Source organism: Mus caroli, unplaced genomic scaffold (assembly GCF_978045245.1).
Source record: "Mus caroli unplaced genomic scaffold, Mus_caroli_1 scaffold_20, whole genome shotgun sequence".
NCBI lineage: Eukaryota > Metazoa > Chordata > Mammalia > Rodentia > Muridae > Mus > Mus caroli.
This window is the reverse complement of record NW_028227275.1, coordinates 2982724-3006313: the sequence shown is the minus strand read 5'-3', so window position 1 is coordinate 3006313 and position 23590 is coordinate 2982724. Positions and strand designations below refer to the sequence as shown.

At 46.2% G+C, this 23590-nt stretch overlaps 1 protein-coding gene across 4 annotated transcripts in view; it reads right to left on the bottom strand.

Annotated features, from left to right (window-relative positions):
- Gfra1 (GDNF family receptor alpha 1) overlaps positions 1-23590 on the bottom strand; it is a 230822-nt gene that overhangs the window by 26723 nt on the left and 180509 nt on the right. For all 4 annotated transcript variants that reach the window (XM_085834268.1, XM_085834266.1, XM_085834267.1 and 1 more), the window contains 3 exons: positions 8622-8731; positions 5507-5641; positions 2446-2627 (listed from right to left, as the gene is read on the bottom strand). In XM_085834268.1, the coding sequence (XP_085690394.1) occupies positions 2446-2627; positions 5507-5641; positions 8622-8731 (427 nt within the window). The remainder of the gene's footprint in view (positions 1-2445; positions 2628-5506; positions 5642-8621; positions 8732-23590) is intronic.

Genomic DNA, 23590 nt, shown 5'->3' with positions numbered 1-23590 from the left:
GGTTTCATCATCTTCTTTAGCTTGTTGTGATGGACGGCAAGGTCTTACCCCTCCTCGGGCTGTTGTGTTTACTGACACTGGCGTCTGAGGGTAGGAGACACAGAGAGCAAAGGCTGACTGTGTGTGTCAGTAGCATGTTGACTGTGTGTGGTTGCACCAGGAAGGAGAAGCAATAGAACCCATGACAGGAAAGAGACTGACCACTACCAGGCTGGGAGACTCAACAAGTAGCTTCTCTCCCTTCAGACTCAGGGCCCTGCTACAAAAGGGGACAGTAGATGACACTGCCCATGCCCACTCCCCATGTGACCTCCCAGCTTTGACACTCTCTGCAGATGGGGATCTGGAGAGGGTTAGGTCTCAAAAGTGGTTCAGATGTCCAAGGGACACCAGGCTTGACATCAAGCTATATGATCTGATTTTCTCCCAGTGTCTGGTGTATGTCTTGAAACTGAGTGCTGGAGTGGGGACCCAGTCAGACTAGAAGACAGAGACAGAAGCCCAGATAAAGGGCACGGGGTATAAGGCGGTGCCATACAAATTATATGGGAAAACTGCTCGACATTTTCTAGGGAGAACAGCACTTAAAAATGAAGAAAGTATACATACAAAAGCTCCTTCTAAGAGCTCTCAGCAGCTGACCCTTGCCAGGGACATGGAAAATGAGAGGTGCTCTTGTGGTAAGACTGAGGTTCTGTTACAATGCTTGATAGTAACACACTGGGTGCTACCATGAGCTCTGCATAAACTAGGCACACTGGCACATGTCTTCAACCCAACACTCCAGAAACAGATGAATAAGGACAAGAAGTTCAAGGTCAACCTTAGCTACACAACAAGTTCAAGATCAATCAGGATACTCAAGACCCTGAAACAATCAGAACAACAGCAAATAACCTAAACCTTCCTTTCCCCGTGTGGCAGGAGGCAGAAGCTGCCTTGGGGTCACCTTCTCCCTCAACATACAGGAACAAACATGGACAGGTGACCTTCTGGGATTCCCCAGCACTGCTTCTGTGATCTACCAGCTCTGCAGACTTGAATGGAAACATCATTTTCCTGAAGCCTATGTCCTCAGATGCAAGAGCTATGTTACACTATCTAACCTTCTCTGTGAGCTATCAGGCAAGAGCCAGACCACTATGTTACAGTATCTAACCTTCTCTGTGAGCTATCAGGCAAGAGCCAGACCACTATGTTACAGTATCTAACCTTCTCTGTGTGCTATCAGGAGGAGCACCCAAAGAGTCAAAGAACACAGGAATACCTGCAAACACTCAAAGAACTAATGTCTTGTTGACCGTTGAATACTTAGTACAATGAGAACTCAATAAAACAACAGAAACTGGAGCACCCCTGGGCCTGGAGCACTCCCTGTGACTGGAGCACTCCTGGGCCTGGAGCACTCCCTGTGACTGGAGCACTCCTGGGCCTGGAGAACTCTCTGTGACTGGAGACAGAAACTTTCACGTTTATACTTTGCTTTTACTCAGGCATATCTGGGTTGGTCTGCCAGAAATCTCTTGATCACTGTCACTGGACTTGTGCACACACAAGGTTTTCCATGGCACTCTTACACTGAAAAAGCTGCTGCTGCTGCTCCTCTTCTTCTTCCTCCTCCTCTTTTTGCCTTGCAAATAATTAGTCTTTCTGAGACTCTACACAACAACGCTTCTGCCACTGATTTACCTTCAGAGGCAGCGAAACAGTCCATGGAGGTTTGAATGGCTGTAATGGCAACAAGCCAAGAACTCCCTCTACTTGATATGTTGTTGCTTTGTCGAGAACACAGAATTGGCTACAAATACAGATAGCCAACTCAGCTCTACCTTGCCCTGCAAGAAAAAACAACCCTACCTCCTCCCCCCGCCACAAACAAACAAAGACCAAAACCCTTAGCAGTTCATCTGCCCAGACCTCTCATTTCACAGACACTTGACCAAAGTCCTCAGAAAGTGGCAGTCAGTCCCATGACTGTCTTCACGTGAAGACATCACATCTTCCCAGTGCAAAGTGGGCAAAGCACTAATGTGCTCACCACACACATGAAGACCTGAATGCATATTCCCAAAACCCATGTAAAGCTAGACACAGCTAGCATGCACTGGCAATTCCTGCACCCTTATGAGGTAGGAGGCAGAGATGTGGATGGGTCAACCTTAGATGTGACAAGTCAATCCCAAAGCTCACAACTAGGCCGGCTAAACAGAGTCAACCAGAGCCTCTCTCCAAAACTCAGGGAAGAAAGTTGACACTGAGGTTGTGCTCTGACTTCCACACCATACACATGCTGCAGCCCATGGGCTCCTGCGTCATACATATGAACAGGTATGCACAGAGAGACTTTTGGGGGTGGGGATTTCAAATCTTAGTGGCACCTTTTGAACAATGATCACAGTCCCCCCAGAAGTCATCTCTGGAAGGAAACCGAGACCCACTACTCACCTGCAAATTAGCACATGGTGGTAAAACATGTGTGGGAATCTCATTCTCAGAGCCTGCTGGCCCTAGAGGCTTGTTCTTGATCCGGAAGGCAGTGGTAGTCATGGCAGTGGTGGTCTGGACTGGGGGGGCTGGCTGCCACATGGTCACATCCGAGCCATTGCCAAAGGCTTGAATTGCATTTTCTGTGGTGGAACAAAAGGAAATCCCATTTCAGAGGCAAGCAAAACATAACAGGCAGGATGCACACAGCCCAAGATGCACGGGAGGAGTAATTTTGGTTGTAACACTGGATGTGTCAGAACAACCCCAGTCACCAGCTTCTCACTGGCCCATCTGCCTACATCCCACCCAACCCATCCCCCTCCCCCCCAACTCTACCCCATCCTACCTATTCTCCACCCCCATCCCACCCATCCCATTCTCCCAATCCCACTTATGCCCCATATCCCACCCATCTACCTACTCACCCAGCCACCTCTCTATACATCTACCTGATGGTACTGAGAACCAATCTCTTGGATCAGGTGCTCAGAAATCAATCCACTCATGAAACACTGAGCAAGACACTTGCTCTACCATGAACATAGCAAGAACTTATTGTCAGCCCTCTGAAAGTCACCCTCAGACTCAGAAGTAGCACCACAGCTATATCACTTTCCAAGAAAAAAACATCCTTACACTGTGTAAGAACTCTATACCAAATGGAAATTAACCAGTGGGGTTTTCTTTACCCTGAAGCTGGGCAGTGCTAACACTCGCCCTCACTTGGCAGGAGAATGCAGCCACTTTCATAAGAAGAAAAATCTACCCCAGACCTCATCAATATCTATGAAAATTTAAGTATGATTATTTTTCTCCTTTCTGCTTCCAGTCTTCCAAACAAAATCTGCATAATTAGATAGGCATAGCCCTGTCTAAATGAAAAGTTTGAAACGTGAAACTTTCAAAGCTTATTATAATTTCATGGGATTAGATTGTTTTTATGGCAAGAGTAAATTGGTTGTCTGTTGTTCCCTTCCCAAAATGAATAAAAAAACACTTTTTAATCAGGTCTTCGGGGATTTGCCCTGGATTTAGGATTTTTTTTTTATTTCATATTCATTGTATAAGAAATCAGACTCCTTCATTTGGGACCCAAAAGTGCAAATTGCTAATACATGACGCTTACTTGGCACTTTTGATTTGTAAGACAGAGTAAGTGAATCCTAATCTTCCTCTCAGAAGTGACACTTTGTTTCAAAATTGTCATCCTTCGAGTTTAGCAAAATTGGAAGCTTGTTTTCCATGACTGTGCACTGGGAGGGGTTGGGCGCTCTGTAAGTGGCAGCTTCCAAATAATACAAATGCAGCTTTGTGCTTCTTGCTAGGCACTGTGGCTTAAGTGCTTTACAGACCCTTGAGAAAGGCAAACCTGTAGACCAGGTTCCCTAAGTAATCTCAGGACAAGAATGCAGGGCTCTGCTTCTCCTTGTTAGATGGGAGGGAGAGACTCGAGAGACAGCTGTCATTTGTGAAGTCTACCCTTGCTTTCCCAGGGGTGTCGACGTGAAGCTACCCCTGCTTTCCTAAGGGTGTTGATGTAAAGACGACCCTTGCTTTCACAGTGCTGTTGACATAGTCCTTTTGAGTTTAGTTGTTCTCTTGTTCATCCACTGGAATGTTCCCACTGTAACTAAGTTCCAGCTATGGCTCTGTGTACTAAACGTAAGATCTCGACCAGCAGTGACAGCTACATAAGACCAAAGCCACATCCCCGAGCAGAACTCTGACCAGAAAGTAAAAAATGCAAAACCTACCACACATGGGCAGGGGTAAATGCCAGGAGAAAGGAGGCTGGGATGGAGATAAAGTGGTCTAGAGATGCCGGGGAGGATAAAAATCTTCCTCTCCTCCCTGTTCCCCTTAATCTTCTCTCTTCCCCACACCTCAGCCATGCACTGGGCTTTAAAATGACCATTTCCCCTTCCCAAACTCTAATGAAACAACCAACTGTAGCTGTGCTCATGGTAGGGGAATCTGAGAGAAGCCTGGCTAACTGGAAGAAAGTGGACTGAAGTTTCTAAGCACAAGTCATGTTCAAGGAACTGTAACAGTTTCTACTCCAGGCCCCTTTGTAAGACACTGTATTTGCAGCCCTGTGCCCCATCCAAACTAGGATAAACGGAACGATTATGAAAAATTTGGATGGCTTTGGCATTTGTTTTTATTTAAAAGTCATGAAGATGACCATTCTCCCCTTTACCAAAATGCTGCCAAAGAGGGACAACTTTAATGTCTCCCTGAGGAACAAAGTTTTCATGGCTTTATATTTTTTTGCTAAAATTTGTATTCAACCAGAAGATTACAAGATGTGATGGGAAAAAAATGCATAAAACAGAGCCCAAACAAAAGGTCCAAGCATAACACACTGGTATACCCAATGTTTCTGCAAATGCCTCCATATTTACGGCTCATTGTGTAGGTTCAACACTACCTAAGAAATCAAAAGTCCATTTGGGTTTTTTTAGGAAAACCAAGGAGATGCTTTGGAGCTGAACTGTTTGAAGCACAGATCGAGCAAGTTGAGTTTTACTTTTCAGACCTACTGCTTCCTGTCAATGTAAGGAGGTGTGGACTTTAACATTCTCATTCCTCCTGAGGAGTCCTCAGAGGCCTGTCCTGTGCACTCTGTTAAGCTTTTCACATTGTAAATCCCTACTAGGTTTTCAGAACCTGGGAATGGACTCTCCACTGGCTGCCAAGATCAGAATTTGATCTGTGGGTAGAGGCGTTCTTTCCCACATGATACACCCTCGGTTATTTGACTCTCTTGTCCTCATCGGTCTTTGGGATCACAGTCCTGCCAGCAGGCAATTTCATCACGTGTGTGTGGCTCCCTGCTGTGTCACTGAGTGTACCAAAACAAGCAAGCATCCACCAGCCACCAGGAAAGGGAGGGAGAAAGGGAAGGGAAGGGAGAACATAGCAGACAGAGCTTCCGCTTAAAGAGGAAAACACAGATGCACTGGCATTTGTCTTATTTAAAAAAGAAACAAACAAACATGCAAACAAAAAAACTCACTGAGACACGTATTGTCCTTAAAAAAATTCAGAAACTTCAGGCAATCTTCCAGGTCATTGCCGCTGTTGCTGCAATCGCACCACGGCGCCACACTGAGGCTGCTGGAGTCTATGTAGTTAGGAGTCATGACTGTGCCTGAAAGAGAAAACGACAAGGCATGTTGCTCTCCTATGTTGACATGGACACTTATGTGGCCTAAAAAAGGAAACAAACGTTGCTCTGAGAGTAGAAATGTCACAGCTAGTCACAAACGCCATGGTTGCTGGGCAGGGAATTATGTTAAGCGGTACATTTCTTGGCAATTTATCTTGAGTACATAAAATAATTTATACATTTACTTAAAAAAATTATAAGCAAACTCCTTGGGCTGTATTTAGGGTATTTCTTTTCCTGCACAAATGGTATGGATGTTGTGGAGAAGGTGAGAATTAACTTAGAATCTATGAGATGCCAAATCCCTTGCATTTTCATGAAAATGTCATTAATCTTCATAAATAGAGCATACTCGGTACACATTATCTTAAGAATTCTTTTATGCTTTTAATGCAGTTTCCTTGGAGGCAAATGGCTTCTTTGGAGTCACATAGGCGACTGTAGATGTCTCCAATGAGGTCGCCACATCCTGAATGTCTACAAATGTGTCAAAAGAGGCTGCCATCCCCTAGATTCTAAACTGATCAAAATAAAGTTGTCCACAGTAGAAAGAGATGGAGATAAAGTGTGGGTATAGCTCAGTTGGTAGGTACTTGTCCAATCTATAGCACCACATAAGCCAGGTGTGGTGGTGCACATCTGTAATCCAGCACTTGGCAGGTGGAGGCAGATGAGTTCACAGTCATCCTTAGCTACAAAGGGAATTTGAGGCCAGTGGACTCCATGAGACCTTATCAAAAGAAGAAGAAAGACTACAGAAAAGGAGGAAAAAAAAAAAGAAAGAAACCAAAACCAAGCCAAACAAACATAGTGGAACTCCTTCATCAAGTACTGTCTATGGATCTACAACGGTTCCCACAGAGATGATGTGTGGGCCTTCCGGCTTATGACTTGTGGTTTTTCTGTTGAGTTCTCCACTGGGAGACATATACGATGCATTTATATTTAATACAATCCAAATGTCTTCTCCTGGGTGGTTCATACCAGGCAATGCCCACAGATGCCAAGAACTTTCTGTTTCTGGTTGCTTTTGTGGAAAAAGTAGGTGGTCAAAAATCCAGAGGATGAGTTCAGCTACAAATAAAACAATAGTTTTGGAAACTCTTCTGGGGTCAAGGGCATACTGTCATGACCCTACTGGTTTACCACTATTCTTTTTAACTCAAATCTCATTATTAGCATGAGAATTTTCATCTGCACCTTACAGGAGGTCTAATTCACCAGACACTGGGAACAGAGTGGAGAGGTCAAAGCTATTGCACTTCTGATGGCACAGTAGATCCCTGGCATGTAGAAAGGCAGGGGCAAGCTTTGTACAGCGGTTAGGAGCCGCTGGCTCAGAAAGCCATGCTGAAGAAGAGATAAAGACCCAGGAGAGAAACACTCTTTGGCCAGCACAACACACTCCATCTACCATCCATCCATTCCCTCCACTTCTTCATCCTCAGGCACATAAGATTTGCCAAGACTAGGAATGATCTCACAGAAATGCTGGCAGTACCTCGCCTTGGAGGCTCACCGGGGAGTTAATGAGCATGAACTCCTGGAAGGACGCAGACTGAAGTAGTAACAATGACTCCATCTGTAGAGACTTAACACTGAAGTAGTAACAATGACTCCATCTGCAGAGACTTAACACTGTCTCCCGGGAGCAGCCCTGGTTTTAGTTTACCTATTTTTTTATGTTTTATTCTTTTTAAACAGTGCATATGTCTTAATTGCTCTTGTTATTTCTGCAACTCCATAATTTCTAGGTGGAGACTAAGACCTTTGTTAAGGAGACCATGCCTACATTTCTGCCGTTCTAACTTAAGGAGGGCGTGTACACTTGTTGGCCAGAACCACAGAAATGGTGCATAACTGGAGGAACTGGGGCAGGATTCTTAAAGGTGTTACACGTGGGCGCACAGGTATCCTTTCTAAAAGTCAAGACTAGCTGGGGCCTTTTGCATTACACTCTTGATCGCTGGAACCAAAGACTCACTGGAAACATTCCGGTGATGAGGTTGTTACCTTGTGTTGTCATTCTAGGTGGGAGGGTCTTCCTGCTGGTGATGTGTATGGCCCTGTCACAGACGCTTGGATGGAGATGCCGCCAAGCCAGGGCTGTGTGACAGCTGTGATTTCTCTTACCTTCCACAGCCTTCACTGTAAGTTCCTTCTCAAATGCCAACTGTGATGGAGCTCTGAGAGAGAAGCTCCAGCTACCCCTGGCACATAAGGACAGCCACCTTTCTTCCTGCCAGCCCTGTTTGTCCCAGATGTAAGTTTGCCTCTTTCTGGATGTTTCCCCAAGGAGGGTTATTTAACTTTACTGTTCTCCTGGACACTGAGCATATGGCTAGCCTAGTGCCACACAAGCCTCTCAAGCTAGAAAATACAGTTTCTGCTTTCCGTTATTTACAAGGAAAATAATTCTAAACAATCCCACACAGAAGGATTGCACATCAGGAGTCCAACGGACAAGAATAACGTTGGCAAGGAGGGTATTGACCCCCTCAGTATTGGGGAGTGGGGGTCATTTCCAGGGGGTCATTTCTTGGAAACTTTTTCTTGGATTTCCAAGTTCCTTCTTCCCAGAGTTCCTTAATGGAGACAGATTCTTGGATTTCCAGGTTCCTTCTTTCTTAATTCAATTAACTTTGACTTGTTCTCTTCTTCTAATACACATGCAACCCCCTGCTTTTGTTGTGTGTGGCCAGTTCCCCAATGGAGATGCTCATCTTTCTTTAAAATCTATAGCTTTCCTGGCTTCATAATTAGCCCAGCTTCTTCCTTCTCTGGCATTTTCCTTCCTTCTTTCCTTCTTTCCTTCCTTCCTTTCTTTCCCTCTTTAGGCTTTCTTCAAACCGCAGGAATGAAGTCTACTGGGAAATTTTCTCTTGTGCAGACATTGCATGCTGCCGTAAGCAGATCTGTAATCCAGATTTTTTTTGCCATTCCCTCCCTCCCCTGGTCTTACCAATCAGTCCCGAGTAGGCCAGGAGACAGTCTGCGTAGTTCTCCTTAAGACAGTTGCTGACAGACCTTGACTCTGGCTGGCAGTTGGTAAAAAAATCTGCAAGGCGAGATCTGCAACAGAAAAGGGGTTGAGGGGGGAAGAGATACTGAAAACACCCCAGGCCTCTGAACTGAGAGGAGGGATGAGGAGAGAAGCTGGTAACAGCCCCAGGGGTGTGGCTGGTGGGAGGAGCAACTTCCCATGGTTCATAGCACAGGAGGCAACTGTGGTTGCTGACACATAATTGTGAATTTCAAAACAGTCAAGTAGAGAGGATTTTGGATGTTCACAATACAAAGACATGATACATTTCTGGGGCAATGAACACACCAATTAGTTCAAATCATTACACGCTGCATATGTACATGTAGTAAAACAAAACCTCACAGTCCATAAATATGCATGATATATTCTGTGTCTATAACAAATGGGAAGTATACATGAACAGTGGAAAAAACACCGAGCCTTCGGACAGACATAACAATAATTCCTTTGGCGAGAAGTTTCTTTACACTTATTTCTCTCTCTCCCTCACCACCCGCTACATGCCCACGCATGCACACACATGCTTGTGTGCAAACACACACACACACACACACACACACATACTAAAATATAGGTGTATATTTCCTTTATTCAACCCCCACCCCACCCACCCCACCCACCCCTCCCCCATCCCTCATCTACCTGTGTGTGCCTGCTTGTTTGGACAGAAATCTTCAGGGTCTATAACTGGAGAAATCTAGAGGCTTTGAAGTTTCCATTCAATATTTATTTCTGACTAGACTTATTTGCATCTTTAGGAAATATGCTTCTCTACACTCTCACCGGAGATCCACACTGGGAAAATATTTACTTTATACAGAAACATGTTCCTGGCATCAAAATTGGATCCTACAGCCCATCTGCTCCCATAATTCCTAGAGCCTTGCAATATGCATGCTTCTGTCTCCTGAGTCTTTTCTCATCCCCTCGCCCCACACACTAAAGAGCTGGGTTTTCTGGGAGCAAAGGGAAATCCAAGAGAGGTGGGAGAGGCTCTCTATGAGCAAAGAGGCCTGTGCCTCAGTGGTGTCTTGTCCTTGGGGCCCTTTGGCCAAGATGTGGCTATTGGAACTCCGAGAACTCTGCAGAGGAAGAGTGGGATTCATTGGGAAGCCCCGAGTGGCGGTGAAAGAGGAGACAGAAGCAAATGAAGGGAGGCCATCAACTCACCGGTCTGAGGAGGGAGAGGGCTGGTTTTGCCCATCAGGCTGTTTTAAGATCATCAGGGGATATTGTGGGGAAATCCTGAATAAGAAATGGCCTCTGCTAAGATCATCTTGGCAGTCAGCAGCTAGCAACTCGGTAGATCACAGGCACTTGTCTCCGTCGCCCCCACTCACTCTGGTTGGCTGCTGACATGCTCAGGGCTCATCCTACCTCTTTCCACAAGAGAAGCTGTGATTTGCTTCATCTATGAGCAGGCCTGAGTGTGCTACGCTGAGGTGGGCGGGGCTGTATGGAGTTAAAGGTTTGTAAAGGCTCAATTTCTTCTAGGTTTTGAGGTTCGTGGTGTTTGCTTTGTTTCTGAGATAAAGTCTTGCTGTGTAGAACAGGCTGTCCTCAAACTTGCAATCCTCCTGCCTCAGCCTCCCAATTCTAGAATTATAGGTGTGTGAGGTACTATGCCTAGAACCCTTTCTACCATTTTAACCTGAAAGAGCCCAGGAAGGCCTGGCCAGTGGTCAAAGTTCACAGTATACTGCAAGGGCTCTGTGTTCTAGGAGGCAGGCGCATCACAGGGGTCTGGGCACAGGTGCTGGGATCTGCTTCGTTTTCTCTACACAACACCAAAACGTCTTGGAAAGCCTCTCAGCCACTTCTGGACCAGGGCCACTGGCTAAGCTCAGAGGCTCTGCAAACCAGCCCTCCCCCATTCGGCGAGACTGAACATGTGTGAATACCGGGAAACACAAACACAGCCAAGGCTTGGCCGCATCCCGTCCTTGTACTAAACACACAGAATGGCATAAGACTTTGGCATTTCTACAGCCTGGCCAAAGAATTTCTTTTCTGTAGGAAATCCCTAAAGATACCTCGGGCTTACTCAACTGGATCCAATGGCATTCAGCTTGAATGGAGTGTTAATTTCAGAAAAATTAAAAAAAAAAAGTTTCTGGTCATGAAAGTTAATGATCTAATGGTTTCTAACTCTACAAAACCCACCTCTACCTCAGACAGCTCTACACAGACCTGGCTGGTAGTGTTGGCAGGTTGAACAATGCCCTGACCTGGTAGCCCCTTCTGCCCTTGGATGTGTCTGAGTCTCTAGAGAATAACGTTAACTGATGCTGCTGTGGTGCCAATGACAGTCCCCCCTCACCCCTACTCCTCTACCCCTGCCGTCCAGGCAAACACTACCAGACTCATTTTGCTTAATTAGCCCAGAACTGACTTCACAACTAGACTCTGGAATAAAAGGCTAATTGAGTCAGAATGTTGCACAAAGTATACACCTGATTGGGAGAACCAAACAAAATACACATCAGAACCCCCGATGAGTGCTTATTGAGAGGAGACTGTGAATGAAGACAGCTCTAAGACCAGTAAGGCTGTGGAACATAACTTGGGAAGGGAAGAGAGCAGCAGGAAGATAAGCATAGAAGAAGCTAGTGTTCCGAGAAACAAGAAGCCCCCCGACCCCCCGCTTTACACAGGATTATCCAACAAGCGGAACATGTGCCCCAAGAGCAGCTATGGAATACGGAGTGGGGAGCAATGGAAGACCACACAGTCAGTGCACGGGAGGGTGGTTTGAGAGATCTTTTTCTCAGCTCAATTTCCCTCCCATTCCTGGGAGTCCTTTTAACTTTAAATGTATTCCTTGTCTAACTTAAATGGTATGATTTCCTGCACCTTTCCTTCAGGCAGTGGCCAGGATTTTCACCTAATTTGTGTTGTTCTGTTTCCTCTTAAAACTCGAATAATGATGTCCTCAAGCTTCCGTCAGAATCTGCTTTTAATTCTTTTGTTAATGAGACCAATAATCCCCAAAGGGAAACTCTGGGTCCCTAGTAACAAGACCAATGCATCATGGGGGAAGAGTTCAAGGTCGCTGTTACAGCATCCACATTTCTGGTTCTATCAGATCTGCTCCACACCTATTCTTCGCAGCCACACTTGGAGACAAGGTGGTCATATGATGAGACTGCCATGATACAGAACGGAAAATGAAGTAACAGTTCCATATAGTAGTGTGCTGGAGGCAGCTCATTATGGATGGGGGAGCCATTCTGAGGAATTGTGGGAACTGCTTGTTTGACATTAGAGCACCAGTTTGAAAACACCACAATAAGAGTAAACTGTGCTAATCAACAAATGCTATAAAGCAGGTTGCTCTTGGGTGATAAATGAACACCATGTTGAAGAAACATGATGATGTGGTTGGTCCTATGGATAAAGCCTGAGTTGTATCTTGGATGTCCAATCTTGGTACTCTGAGCCAGGCTTCTACTTGCCAACTAAAGCACTGTGGCATCAGCTACAGCCCAATCTTCAGTATTTTCCAAAGATAGAGGAATTATTCCTCTGTAACATCTCTCCCCATCACACTCTTCTAAGACCTCAGGTGTTGAGTGCCAGTGGTCAGGTGCATGGGTCAAGCCGCTAGCCAGTTCCAGCTCAGAGACTAATGCTGTGGTACCAGGCCCAGTTCAAGAGACTAATGCTGAGGTCTTGGTACTTCTGATATAATAATGAGAAAGACCTTGTCTTTAGCTTAATCTGTCCAGAAGCCGTAAGAAACAGGTAAAGGATTATGAAAATACCTTGGCTAGTTCTTGTTTGTTTTGTTGATTTGAGACAGGGTCTTACGTAGTAGCTCAGGCAGGCCTCAACTGGATTTGTAGCTAAGAATGACCTTGAACTCTTGAGCCCCCCTGCCTCCACTTCTTAAAGTTCAATCCCCCTGCCTCTACTTCCTAATTGCCGGGAGGACAGAAAGTCCTTGAAAGCTGTTCAGAAAGCCTGCTAAAAAAAAAAGTAAAACCAAAGACAAATGAAGAATTTAATAAACAGCTTTACAAATGACCTAGTTTTTTTCCCTGGCAACTCTAAGGAGGTAGATATTTTGTTGTTTTAAGTTTTGATCTTATTTATTTATTATGTTTTAATTAGCATGCAAAGTAACAGGTTTCCCTGTGGTATTTCATAACACTTAGTTTGGGCTCATTTCCCTCACAGACTCTTCCTTTCTACCATCCCCCTGCCCGGTCTCCCACCTCATACCCTAATCCTAATTTTATACTTAAGAAAAATAAGTCTTCATTCTAGAGGAAAACAGGGAACAACAGAACCTGGATTTTAAAACTACACACTCTTCTACAAATGCTTCAACCCATGGCTACAATAGCTTAAGAGAAGTCATGTTGCCAGGAGTGAGACAGAAGGAGGGGCACACTTGTCAGGGAAAGGCAAATGAGGGTGTGGCCCACAGAGGCCACCTCCATCTTATTGTGTTTACTGTAATTCCAGGGTAACCGTAATGAAGGGTTTGCATGTGCTGGGTGCTTGTTTCTGTGTTCATCATGCTCTCAATTCTCATAAGAACCTTACTGACCGGTAGCATGGACCCCGCTATCTAGAAGAGGAGCCTGAGGCTGGGAGAAGGTCAGTGTGGACCCGTCCAAGTTATAAAACTCCATGGCTGGGGTTGGGGGATGGCCACAATCCATCCAGGCCCAGCCCCAGAGAGGACCCGCAACCATTACACTAAGCACACACCTCACGAAGAGCTCTGCTAAGCATTTCAGCTAAGATGGGATGCAGGTGAGCCTGGAAGTGAAAATATTCAATGAACTGAGTTTTAGATTTTGTCCTAAAGGCCTGGGAGCCGCGGAAGGACTTTAAACTGACACATCTACCCAATGAGATGTGTGTTAGAAAGACTCTTGCTCAGCTCGCTCAGATGTTCAGCAAAGATTTGCTTAGGACACTGCTTGGGTAGTAATGGGGCACACAGCATGTAGCTGAGGACAGTGTGTGTGTGTGTGTGTGTGTGTGTGTGTGGCATGTTCCCAGAAGAATCACAGCAAAGCACTGAGGGGCAGGGAGAAATATAAAAGGAGAGAATGTGCCAAAATGGTGGCAAGTCAACAAGCAGGAAAGAGCTGGTAGGCTACAGAGAGGCTCAGAGTGTGGCTAACTCATCAAAAAAAAATACTGTTGTGGTGGGAAAGACAGGGTGGGTTTGCAGCTGTGGCTCTCCCAAGTACATGCGTCTTGAGAAGACAAGTTTTGATAGATGGCTGGAGCACTGGCTCTCAGCCCAGCAACCATCCACCTGAGTGCCTACTGTATGCAACAGCTCCAGCAGCCCTTGGATACCACTCATGCACACACCTCCCCCGCTGACACTGGGTTATGAGTCATGCTGTAATCGGTTTCGGTGGCTTCCCTCCCTGCCCGGAGTGCTGTGATCTAAACAAGGACCTGCAAATGTCCAGCATAGGACGAACAAAGAAACTCCACGTTTGGATTTCTTCTGGAGACAGGACATCTCCATGACTACAGCAGTGATGAGCGCTGATTGTTTTTCTCTGAGAAAATGAAAAGGAAATGAATAGACGCTAATGTAGAAACGTATCACCCTCTGTCACAGAAAAAAACCCACCCTCAAAGAAGAAGAAAGGGCTGGCAAATGCCATGAGCCCATCAGGAAGCCTAAGCAACGGAGGTTGATGCAGAGAAAAGCATATTAAAGGGAACACACTGCTAGCTGTAAATAGAAATATAATCATAATGACAGTCTTGAAGTATCCCCTTGAACAGCAGATGGTCTCTGGACAGTGGGCGGGAAGATCATTTAACTACACTTCCTGTAACTTTTAGGAAATATCATGTTATATAAAGCAAACATGTGTCGGCAAGACTGGTGTAACTCCTGGATTACTGTAACCTCTAACTGATTTTCTGGGAGAGACCCTTGGATGAGAGCCATGTGGCTGGCAGTGTTGAGCCTAGGTGAAGAACTCTGGTCCTGTACAGGATCCCTTACTAACCCGAGCGGCTAAGTACGATGTTTAACATCTTAGCCTAGGGGTTTCCTTCTACAAACCTAAGAAATGCAGCGTGTGGGACACAAGGCTGCCTACAACCAACAGCAAGAACTACGTTTTGTTCTTCAAGTGTAACTGTTCTTGTTATCTGAGTCCCATTCTGCCATTAACCATGATTTTAGTGTCGCAACACCTGATTTCCTTTGAGGGTATGGAAGAAGAGTTCTCCATACACAGGGTCCCTCATCCAGCTCACAAGGCAAGAGAGGCTGGAGCACCTGCTTAGAGTCCCAGAGTGGTGGCCACAGGTGGCATCCTTTGGAGACGGCATTGTCATGTGTTTGTAGAAGCCTTGCAGGGAGGAAATACACATTTCTTTCCCCTGGGGTCTTGAAGTCATCTAGCATAAACTTGTTCTTCATGCTTGGTCTTTATGTTCCCCTGCCTTATAGGTGGCAGTGAGATTTTTGCGAAGGAACATGTGGGGGGCAGGGCATGCCCATAAAAGAAAGTGGCCCTATCTATGAATCAGGCCCTCTTTTGGTACAAACATCACGATCAAGAAGCAAGTTGGGGAGAAAAGGGTTTATTCAGCTTACACTTCCATACTGCTGTTCATCACCAAAAAAAGTCAGGACTGGAACTCAAGCAGGTCAGGAAGCAGGAGCTGATGCAGAGGCCATGGAGGGGTGTTACTTACTGGTTTGCTTCCCCTGGCTTGCTCAGCTTGCTTTCTTATTGAACCCAGGGCTACCAGCCCAGGGATGGCACCACCCACAATGGGCCCTCCCACCATTGATCACTAATTACAGCTGGATCTCATGGAGGCATTTCCTCAAGGGAGGATCCATTCTCTGTGATAACTCCAGCTTGTGTCAAGCTAATATACAAAAACAGCCAGTACATCTGGTAAAGTGCTTGTCTGGCACACTTGGAGCCCTAGCCTTGACCTCCCAGTGTAAAATCGGTTGTAGTAGTAAATGCCTATAATCCCAGCACATGAGACATGGAGGCAGGAGGATTAGGAGTTCAAGATCATCTTCAGCTTCATACTGAGTTTGAAGCCAACCTGGGCTACCCAAGAACCTAAGGAGAGTGGGCAGGGGAAGACTGGAGGTTTTCTGGAAAGCTTTCAACATTAGGCCTTCCAAGTCTGGGACTTGGTTCAGATCGCTTGGCCTATGGAAGCTTTCGAAGAAGCGCAGTGATGACTCTCTGCTCCACGGCCCCTCTCTGATCCCTTAGCCTGTGGCTGGACTTCTCCCAATCTCAGGATTTTTTCTTCACATGGAAGGCAGGGCTAATGCCATGGAGCCATCTTACTGTGGCTCCTAAGAGGGTTAATGGCAGTTATCCTGAGTTCCTCCTGACACTGGCTGCTCAATACAGTCTGTTCTCATTACCTCATTCTTCTCTGAATTCCAAACAACCTCAGTGTAAAATGTTTGCCATAAGAACATACAATAAGGGCTGGAGAGATGGCCCAGTGGTTAAGAGCACTGGCTGCTCTTCCAGAGGTCCCGAGTTCAGTTCCCAGCAACCACATGATGGCTCACAACCATTTGTAATGGGATCTGACACCCTCTTCTGGTGTGTCTGAAGATAGTGACAGTGTACATAATAAATAAATAAATAAATAAATAAATAAATAAATAAATAAAATAAATTTAAAGAAGAAAAAGAAGAAGGAGGAGGAGGAAAAGAGGAGGAGAAGGAGGAGGAAAAGGAAGAGGAGGAGGAGAAGAGGAGGAAGAAGAAGAAGAAGAGGAGGAGGAGGAGGAGGGAAAAAGGAGGGGAGGAGGAAGAAGGGGAGGAGGAGGAGGAGGTACAGCAAGCCCAAGTGCAGAAACACACCTTTCCTCCACAGGCCTCATGCCACATACGCACAACAGCCTACCTACATCTGTAAACCTAGCGGCATCAATGTTGACCATTACAAAACTAAAAAGTCCGTAATCTAAGAACCTTATGGAGTTCCCTATGACCTCTCAATCAGAAGGATGAAGATATTTCAAGTAAATCTGCTTTATGGAAGAGAGGTAGAGGAAAAGGCATATTTTTCAATGGCTAAGTATCAGTAAGTTCGCTACTGCTCCTAACAGCTCATGCAGAATGAAAACATCTTGAAAAACAAAGCTTCTAATATTAGCCCGTGGAGGACAATGCAGGAGCACTGCGATGTAATTGTCTGACGGAGTGACACAAAACAGATTTTTTTCCTCCTTCTGTTTTTAGAAAATTACCTTAGCCATTGTGCTCCAGCAGCCTACTGGAGCGCACATCTGGGAAGGATCTTTCAGAAAGCCGGAGCCTGTATTCAGCACATTCTGCAGGAGGTGTTGTCTCTCTACCTCCACACAGGCTTCCTGGAGCCAAGGCTGGAGGCAGGCTGTGGAACTGAACTGTTACTGTAGGACTGAGCCTGAGTCCACCTGTGCCTAGGAATGAGCGTGAGAGCCAAGCACATAGCATAGCCTCTCTGCAGCACAGGTCCCAAGGCATATGCACACACCCCTGCTGCAAGGGCTAAAGCTTCGTGCACCTTGAGTTCATCAGCCTCTACCCTGAGTCGTCATTCACAGTGAGATTGTTAGACCTGGAACTGATTCAGTCGAGGTAAGTCACCCACCGTGCCCACCTGTTGACTACTAGATCCAAAAAAAATCTCTGAGATATCCCTGTGCTCCTGAATCGGGGAGGCCTCTGTGGTTAAATTGTTCTCAATCTCTGTCCCCAAATCTTTCATCACCTTTATCATGGTATTTTGGAAGCTTCAATACATCGGTTAAAATATGGGGCTATTCTGGTTCTTCCTGTCCCCTTAGCTTCCTTGACAGGTCTCAAGGGCAAGGGTTGAGTATATGAGTCCAGGTTTCCCTCCCTACACTCCACACTCAACCTCCAGGGCTTTCTACAGAGCCTAGTCGGAGGAAGGAGATCAGACATTACAGGGGCATCTTGCAGTTTCCCCCCATGTCTCCTGTTGTTGGAAACTGTCCAGGTGGAGCTGACAAGCCAGGCTACAGGGCAATGCAACCTTATCCTTATCCATTCAGATCACATCACACTGCAGTGGCCTCTGAGGGAAGTCCGGGCAGCATCCGATCAATTCTGGCATTCCTCCTGAAGCCACCTTGCATGCACGCTGACAGCCATCAGTCAACATCCACCAGGTGGCTGACATGGCTGGACAGCTACCCTCATGATGGTGATTTTTCAATGTTAGTTATGGGTGTTGGCAAGCTAATCCATCCCAGCCAGGAAGGGGCTTTCAGTAGCCTGTGATCTGGTATCCCAGGTTTACCCTTCGGCAGGGGCTCCCTCCTCTACTATCCACAGATGATTCCTCCCAATGCACAAACTGATAGTTGCACGATAAACAAATGATAAACAAATTGCAGACAATAGCAGAAGCACAGAGAGAGCACAGACAGCCCTGCACTGCATCTCCAAGTCAAATAGAGTTGTTTGTATTGCCCCTGCCACAGTATGTCTATTAGTGCAGAAAATCTAGCTTTTCGGTGCTTGTTTTTAAGGGAAGGAATTGAAGGAGCAGAGAAATTGAAGGCTTTCTGGCTGATGAAACAATCATACGCTCTCAGCCACCCAACAGTTGTCTGCCGGGATAACCGCAGGTGACAAACATGTTAAAACCCTTTAGAGTAAGTCTTAGCTCTTAAGCCCTTGATATTTCTGCAGGGAAAATTAATAAATCAGTTTTGTGACAATTTGGCTACAGGGAGAGAGAGGAATCTAGATGTTCAGCCAATCTCTCGCCAGTAGAGCTACACTGTAAAGCACAAGACCAACATGGCATGAATTTGCATCACAGAGAACTCAGCAGGCCCTGGTGTCTTCAAGGGGAGAATGTCAGGAGCAGCCTCACATTCATCTTGGAACTGAAATCTCACATCATCAACTGCTCAGGAACTCTGGACAGCAAAGGTCGAGCACTGTGGCTTCATTTAATTATTTATGTTCACTCTTGCTTCAGAAACAAGACTGAGAGAGATTCAGCTGTAGCTGCCATACAGTGGAGTCAAGGGGAGTAATAGTGAGGGGCTGAGGGCTGCTGACATAAGAATACAGAATGCACACTTGCCCTGTCGCCCGAGTGAGAGCTACACACACACACACACACACACACACACACACACACACACACACGGAGCTGAGCTTTCAAGCATCCCTAGGAAGAAAAGTCTTACGCAATTCACAAAGAATCCAAACTGGATGGAGACCCCTGAGAAGATCACATGTGAAAGCATTCATGCTGACTGTCTTAGTTAGGGTTTTACTGCTGTGAACAGACACCAGGACCAAGGCAAGTCTTATAAAGGACAACATTTAATTGGGACTGGCTTACAGGTTCAGAGGTCCAGTCCATTATCATCAAGGCAGGAAAATGGCAGCAACCAGGCAGACATGGTGCAGGAGGAGCTGAGAGTTCTACATTTTCATCTGAAGGCTGCTAGCAGAATACTGACTTCCAGGCAGCTAAGACAAGGGTCTTAAAGCCCACACCCACAGTGACACACCTACTCCAACAAGGCCATACCTACTTTAACAGGCCCATATACTCTAATAGTGCCACTCACTGGGCTGAGCATATACAAACCATCACACTGACCCATGGGCCATTCTGATTCCTAACGCTGTCTACACACTAATTCTGTAAGCCTGAGAGAATGCTACCTTGCTTATGACAGAGAAGGGGTCTTTGCTGATGGGACCAAGGCAATCACAAAGATCCTTAAAAGTGGAAGTGGGCTGCCCTGTGAGAGAGATTCCATAGGCTCCTGCTGCCTCTGGAAACAGTAGAAACCAGGTGTAGTGGGATGTTGGCAATTCCAGAATTCCCGAAGCCGAGGCAGGAAGACTTCAAGTTCAAGGCCAGCCTGGGCTACACAGTAAGATCTGATATTGAGAAGGGCGGTTGAACGAAAAGGGATAAAAGGAAAAGAAGGGAAAGGATATGGCAACAACGACAAGGACAAGAGTGACAGACAGACAGACAGACAACAGGCAGTCCTATGAGCCAAGAAATCTAGACATGAGAGCAAGACATAAGCATGCAGAAAGAACTCAGCCCACCAAGTACCCCAAGGACAGCCCAGTGCAGCCATGGTGAGCTGTTGGCCTGCAGACGTGTGAGAGGGTTATGTTCATGCTGTTTAAAGCCATCAGGTTTGTGCTAACATGTTAAGCAAACACCCTGGGCAACATAAACAGCAGAAGTTTTGAATATCAAATTGTTTGACAGATTAGAAAGTATATTTCAATTTAGCTGTTTACTAACCGTGACACTTTGGGCAAGAACCCTAATTCCCATGCAGTTGAAGGACAGCAAACCCATCAGCTAGGGCAAAGGGGTAAGGTATGTCTGACATCTTGTACCTGTTCACAACAGCTCCTATTTTCCTATGCAAAAACCCATGAGCACCAGTGTCTGTGTCTCTTCTCTGGGCCAGCCCAGAGACTCCACATGGACCTTTGGACCTCTGTGAAATGCTAGAGTACAGATTGCCACCCCTATACTTCTAGAATTCTACTAATACTTGGTATATAATTCCATGTGTTCAAAGTCTGCAAACTCAGTAAGGTCATGACAGGCGCCAGGGTCATTCCTACCATTGAGCCCTAAGGTCTTTCTCTAGCAAGTCCTCTAGTATGTCTTCCACTGTAGGACATCAGTGTGTCCTTCAGGCCAATGAGATCACAGTTCGGATACAGGAGCAGGAAGTACATTCCTATCTGTAGCTCCTGTTCACTTAGCACTGATTTGAGGACCAGACCCCCAGGCTTGTGCTCATTAATGAGGGAGCCAAGTATTTCAGAAGTGTGTGTAGAGACCAGTAACTGATGCTTACAGCCAAAGGGTCTGTCTGAACTCTAATTAGCTTTGCGAACACCAAGTCAATTCTAGAAATTATCCCAGATGCTGGCTGCTTCCTTCAGTCAAGCCTTGGTTCTTTGGGTTTCCCAGAAGATGAAAAATTAAAACTGCACACTCTCTTAACTTTAATAATTTGCAAAACCCCTCCCTCTTCCCCAGACTCTCAAAGGCTAGTGCTAACTACCTCTGTGGAGCCTGGGCCCCCAGCTCTGCTCCATGGGCTGTGGACTTTCCTGTGACACATCAGAGGAGCTCTAGAACGTGGAGAGAAACAGATGCCTAAGTGCTAATGACCTACACTCCTACTAACAAACCTAAAACAGCAACATGAAAATAAGGTTCCCTATTAATCTTTAATGGGTTTGCAGACTTTCTAAGGAAAATTACATTCAACAGTAAATATACACTAGGCCATTTTTCTCTCAGGCAAGTTGTTTTAGAGTCAACAGACTCTGAGCTGAGCAAACAGATGCTCTCTAATATCTTCCTTCCAAGACGGGCACAGAGAATATCACAATTGTGCAGGAGGCAGGAACTCATGGAGGTGAGCATCAAGAGAAAGAATCACTCCTGCTAACAGAAGATAACTCCCCTTCCTGGGCAATCGTCAGTGCTTGTTCTTAGCAGAGCCTTCTCCTTAATGTCTTGGAGTGGCACCCCAGCCCATATCAGTTTCTGCATTATAAAATATATACAGCTCTCACAACTGCATAGAAAACGTTCTTCTCAAGGACAAAGGAGCCGAGTCCTGTGGTTTATACAAGCCATTTTCTGGAAACTGGTCCCTTGGCTTCTCTGCCTGGTTCATGCAGGGCGAGGGGACTCCTTTAGGCCCTCCCACCAAGTCTCTTCTCTGTCTCTAGCAGGGTGCCAGTCTCAGCCTTGCTGCTCACAAGAGCTCCATCAGTTATAGATCTTCACTCAGGGGGCAGTCTTGCCAACACCATGAGAAAGTGTGTTGGCACTTATAACTATGACCAGAATGAAGTGTGTATTTAGTAAATATTTGGATGTGTGAGCAAATATATCTAAGTTCCAAAGACTAGGCCTCCAAATGCCTGTTCATCATTCTTATGACAGCCGGCTTGGGTTTATACCTCCATCGGCATAACAGGCTCAGATAAGGAGAAATCAGCCCAAGCCCGCTGGTTCTAGACTACACTCACAGCAGCTATATTCACTCAGGACTGTTCTATACTGGACTCACAACAGGCTCATTCACTCAGGACTGTTCCAGACTGTACTCACAGCAGCTACACTCACTCATGACTGTTCTAGATTGGACTCACAAAAGGCTCATTCACTCAGGATTGTTCTGGACTGGGCTCACAGCAGCCACACTCACTCAGGACTGCTCTAGGCTGTGCTCACAACAGTCTCATTCACTCAGGATTATTCTAGACTGGGCTCACAGCAGCCACAATCACTCAGGATTATTCTAGACTAGGCTCACAGCAGCCTCATTCACTCAGAACTATTCCAGACTGTACTCACAATAGGCTCATTCACTCAGGACTGTTCCAGACTGTGCTCACAGCAGCCACATTCACTCAGGACTGTTCTAGATTGGACTCACAAAAGGCTCATTCACTCAGGACTGTTCTAGACTAGGCTCACAACAGCTACATTCACTCAGGACTGTTCTAGACTAGGCTCACAACAACCACACTCACTCAGGACTGTTCCAGACTGTGCTCACAACAGCCACACTCACTCAGGACTGTTCTAGACTGGGCTCACAGCAGCCACACTCACTCAGGACTGTTCTAGACTAGGTTCACAACAGCCACACTCACTCAGGACTGTTCTGGACTGTGATCACAGCAGCCACACTCACTCAGGACTGTTCCAGACTAGGCTCACAGCAGCCACACTCACTCAGGACTGTTCTAGACTGGGCTCACAGCAGCCACATTCACTCAGGACTGTTCTAGACTAGGCTCACAACAGCTACATTCACTCAGGACTGTTCTAGACTAGGCTCACAACAGCCACACTCACTCAGGACTGTTCCAGACTGTGCTCACAGCAGCCATATTCACTCAGGACTATTCTAGACTAGGCTCACAACAACCACACTCACTCAGGACTGTTCTAGACTAGGCTCACAACAGCTACATTCACTCAGGACTGTTCTAGACTAGGCTCACAGCAGCCACACTCAGGACTGTTCCAGTCTGTACTCACAGCAGCCACACTCACTCAGGACTGTTCCAGACTAGGCTCACACCAGCCACACTCACTCAGGACTGTTCTAGACTGTTCTCACAGCATCCACATTCAGTCAGGACTGTTCTAGACTGGGCTCACAGCAGCCACATTCACTTAGGACTATTCTAGCCTGGGCTCACAGCAGCCACACTCAGGACTGTTCCAGACTGTACTCACAGCAGCCACACTCACTCAGGACTGTTCTAGACTGGGCTCACAGCAGCCACACTCAGGACTGTTCCAGACTGTACTCACATTTGCACTTTGCACATATACCCATTTATGCAGTGTAGATGGCCTTCTCAGTCTAGCCCACCCCACACTCCCTCCTGACAACCAAAGATGCATCTACACAGAGGAAGTAGCAGGAAGAACAGAGAAGAACACATCAGCTGTCCTCCCAGTGGCTCAGGGCACAAAGACTGCTCTGAAGGTCATTGCTGAAAGGAGGGCTTCTCTCTAAATAACTGCCCTGGAGCCCTCTGGTTGGGAATGCATCTTCAATTATAACTCAAACAACTGCATCCCTATTTCAGGCCAAGGTCAACCTATGGACAACTGGTTGTCTCCTTCTTTATGTACAAAATGAAGACACAGATTTGACAGGCGGTTGGGCTACCCCTGAAAGGATCTAAGAAGGTTCATGGTTATCCACATGTTTATGCTTTGAAATGAAGTGTCCCCCCCTCCCCCAAAGGCTCATGTTTTGAAACCTTTGTGCCTAGCTGGTGGGAGTATTTTGGGCTCTGGAAACTTTAGGAGATGTGGCTTAGATGGAGTGTGTG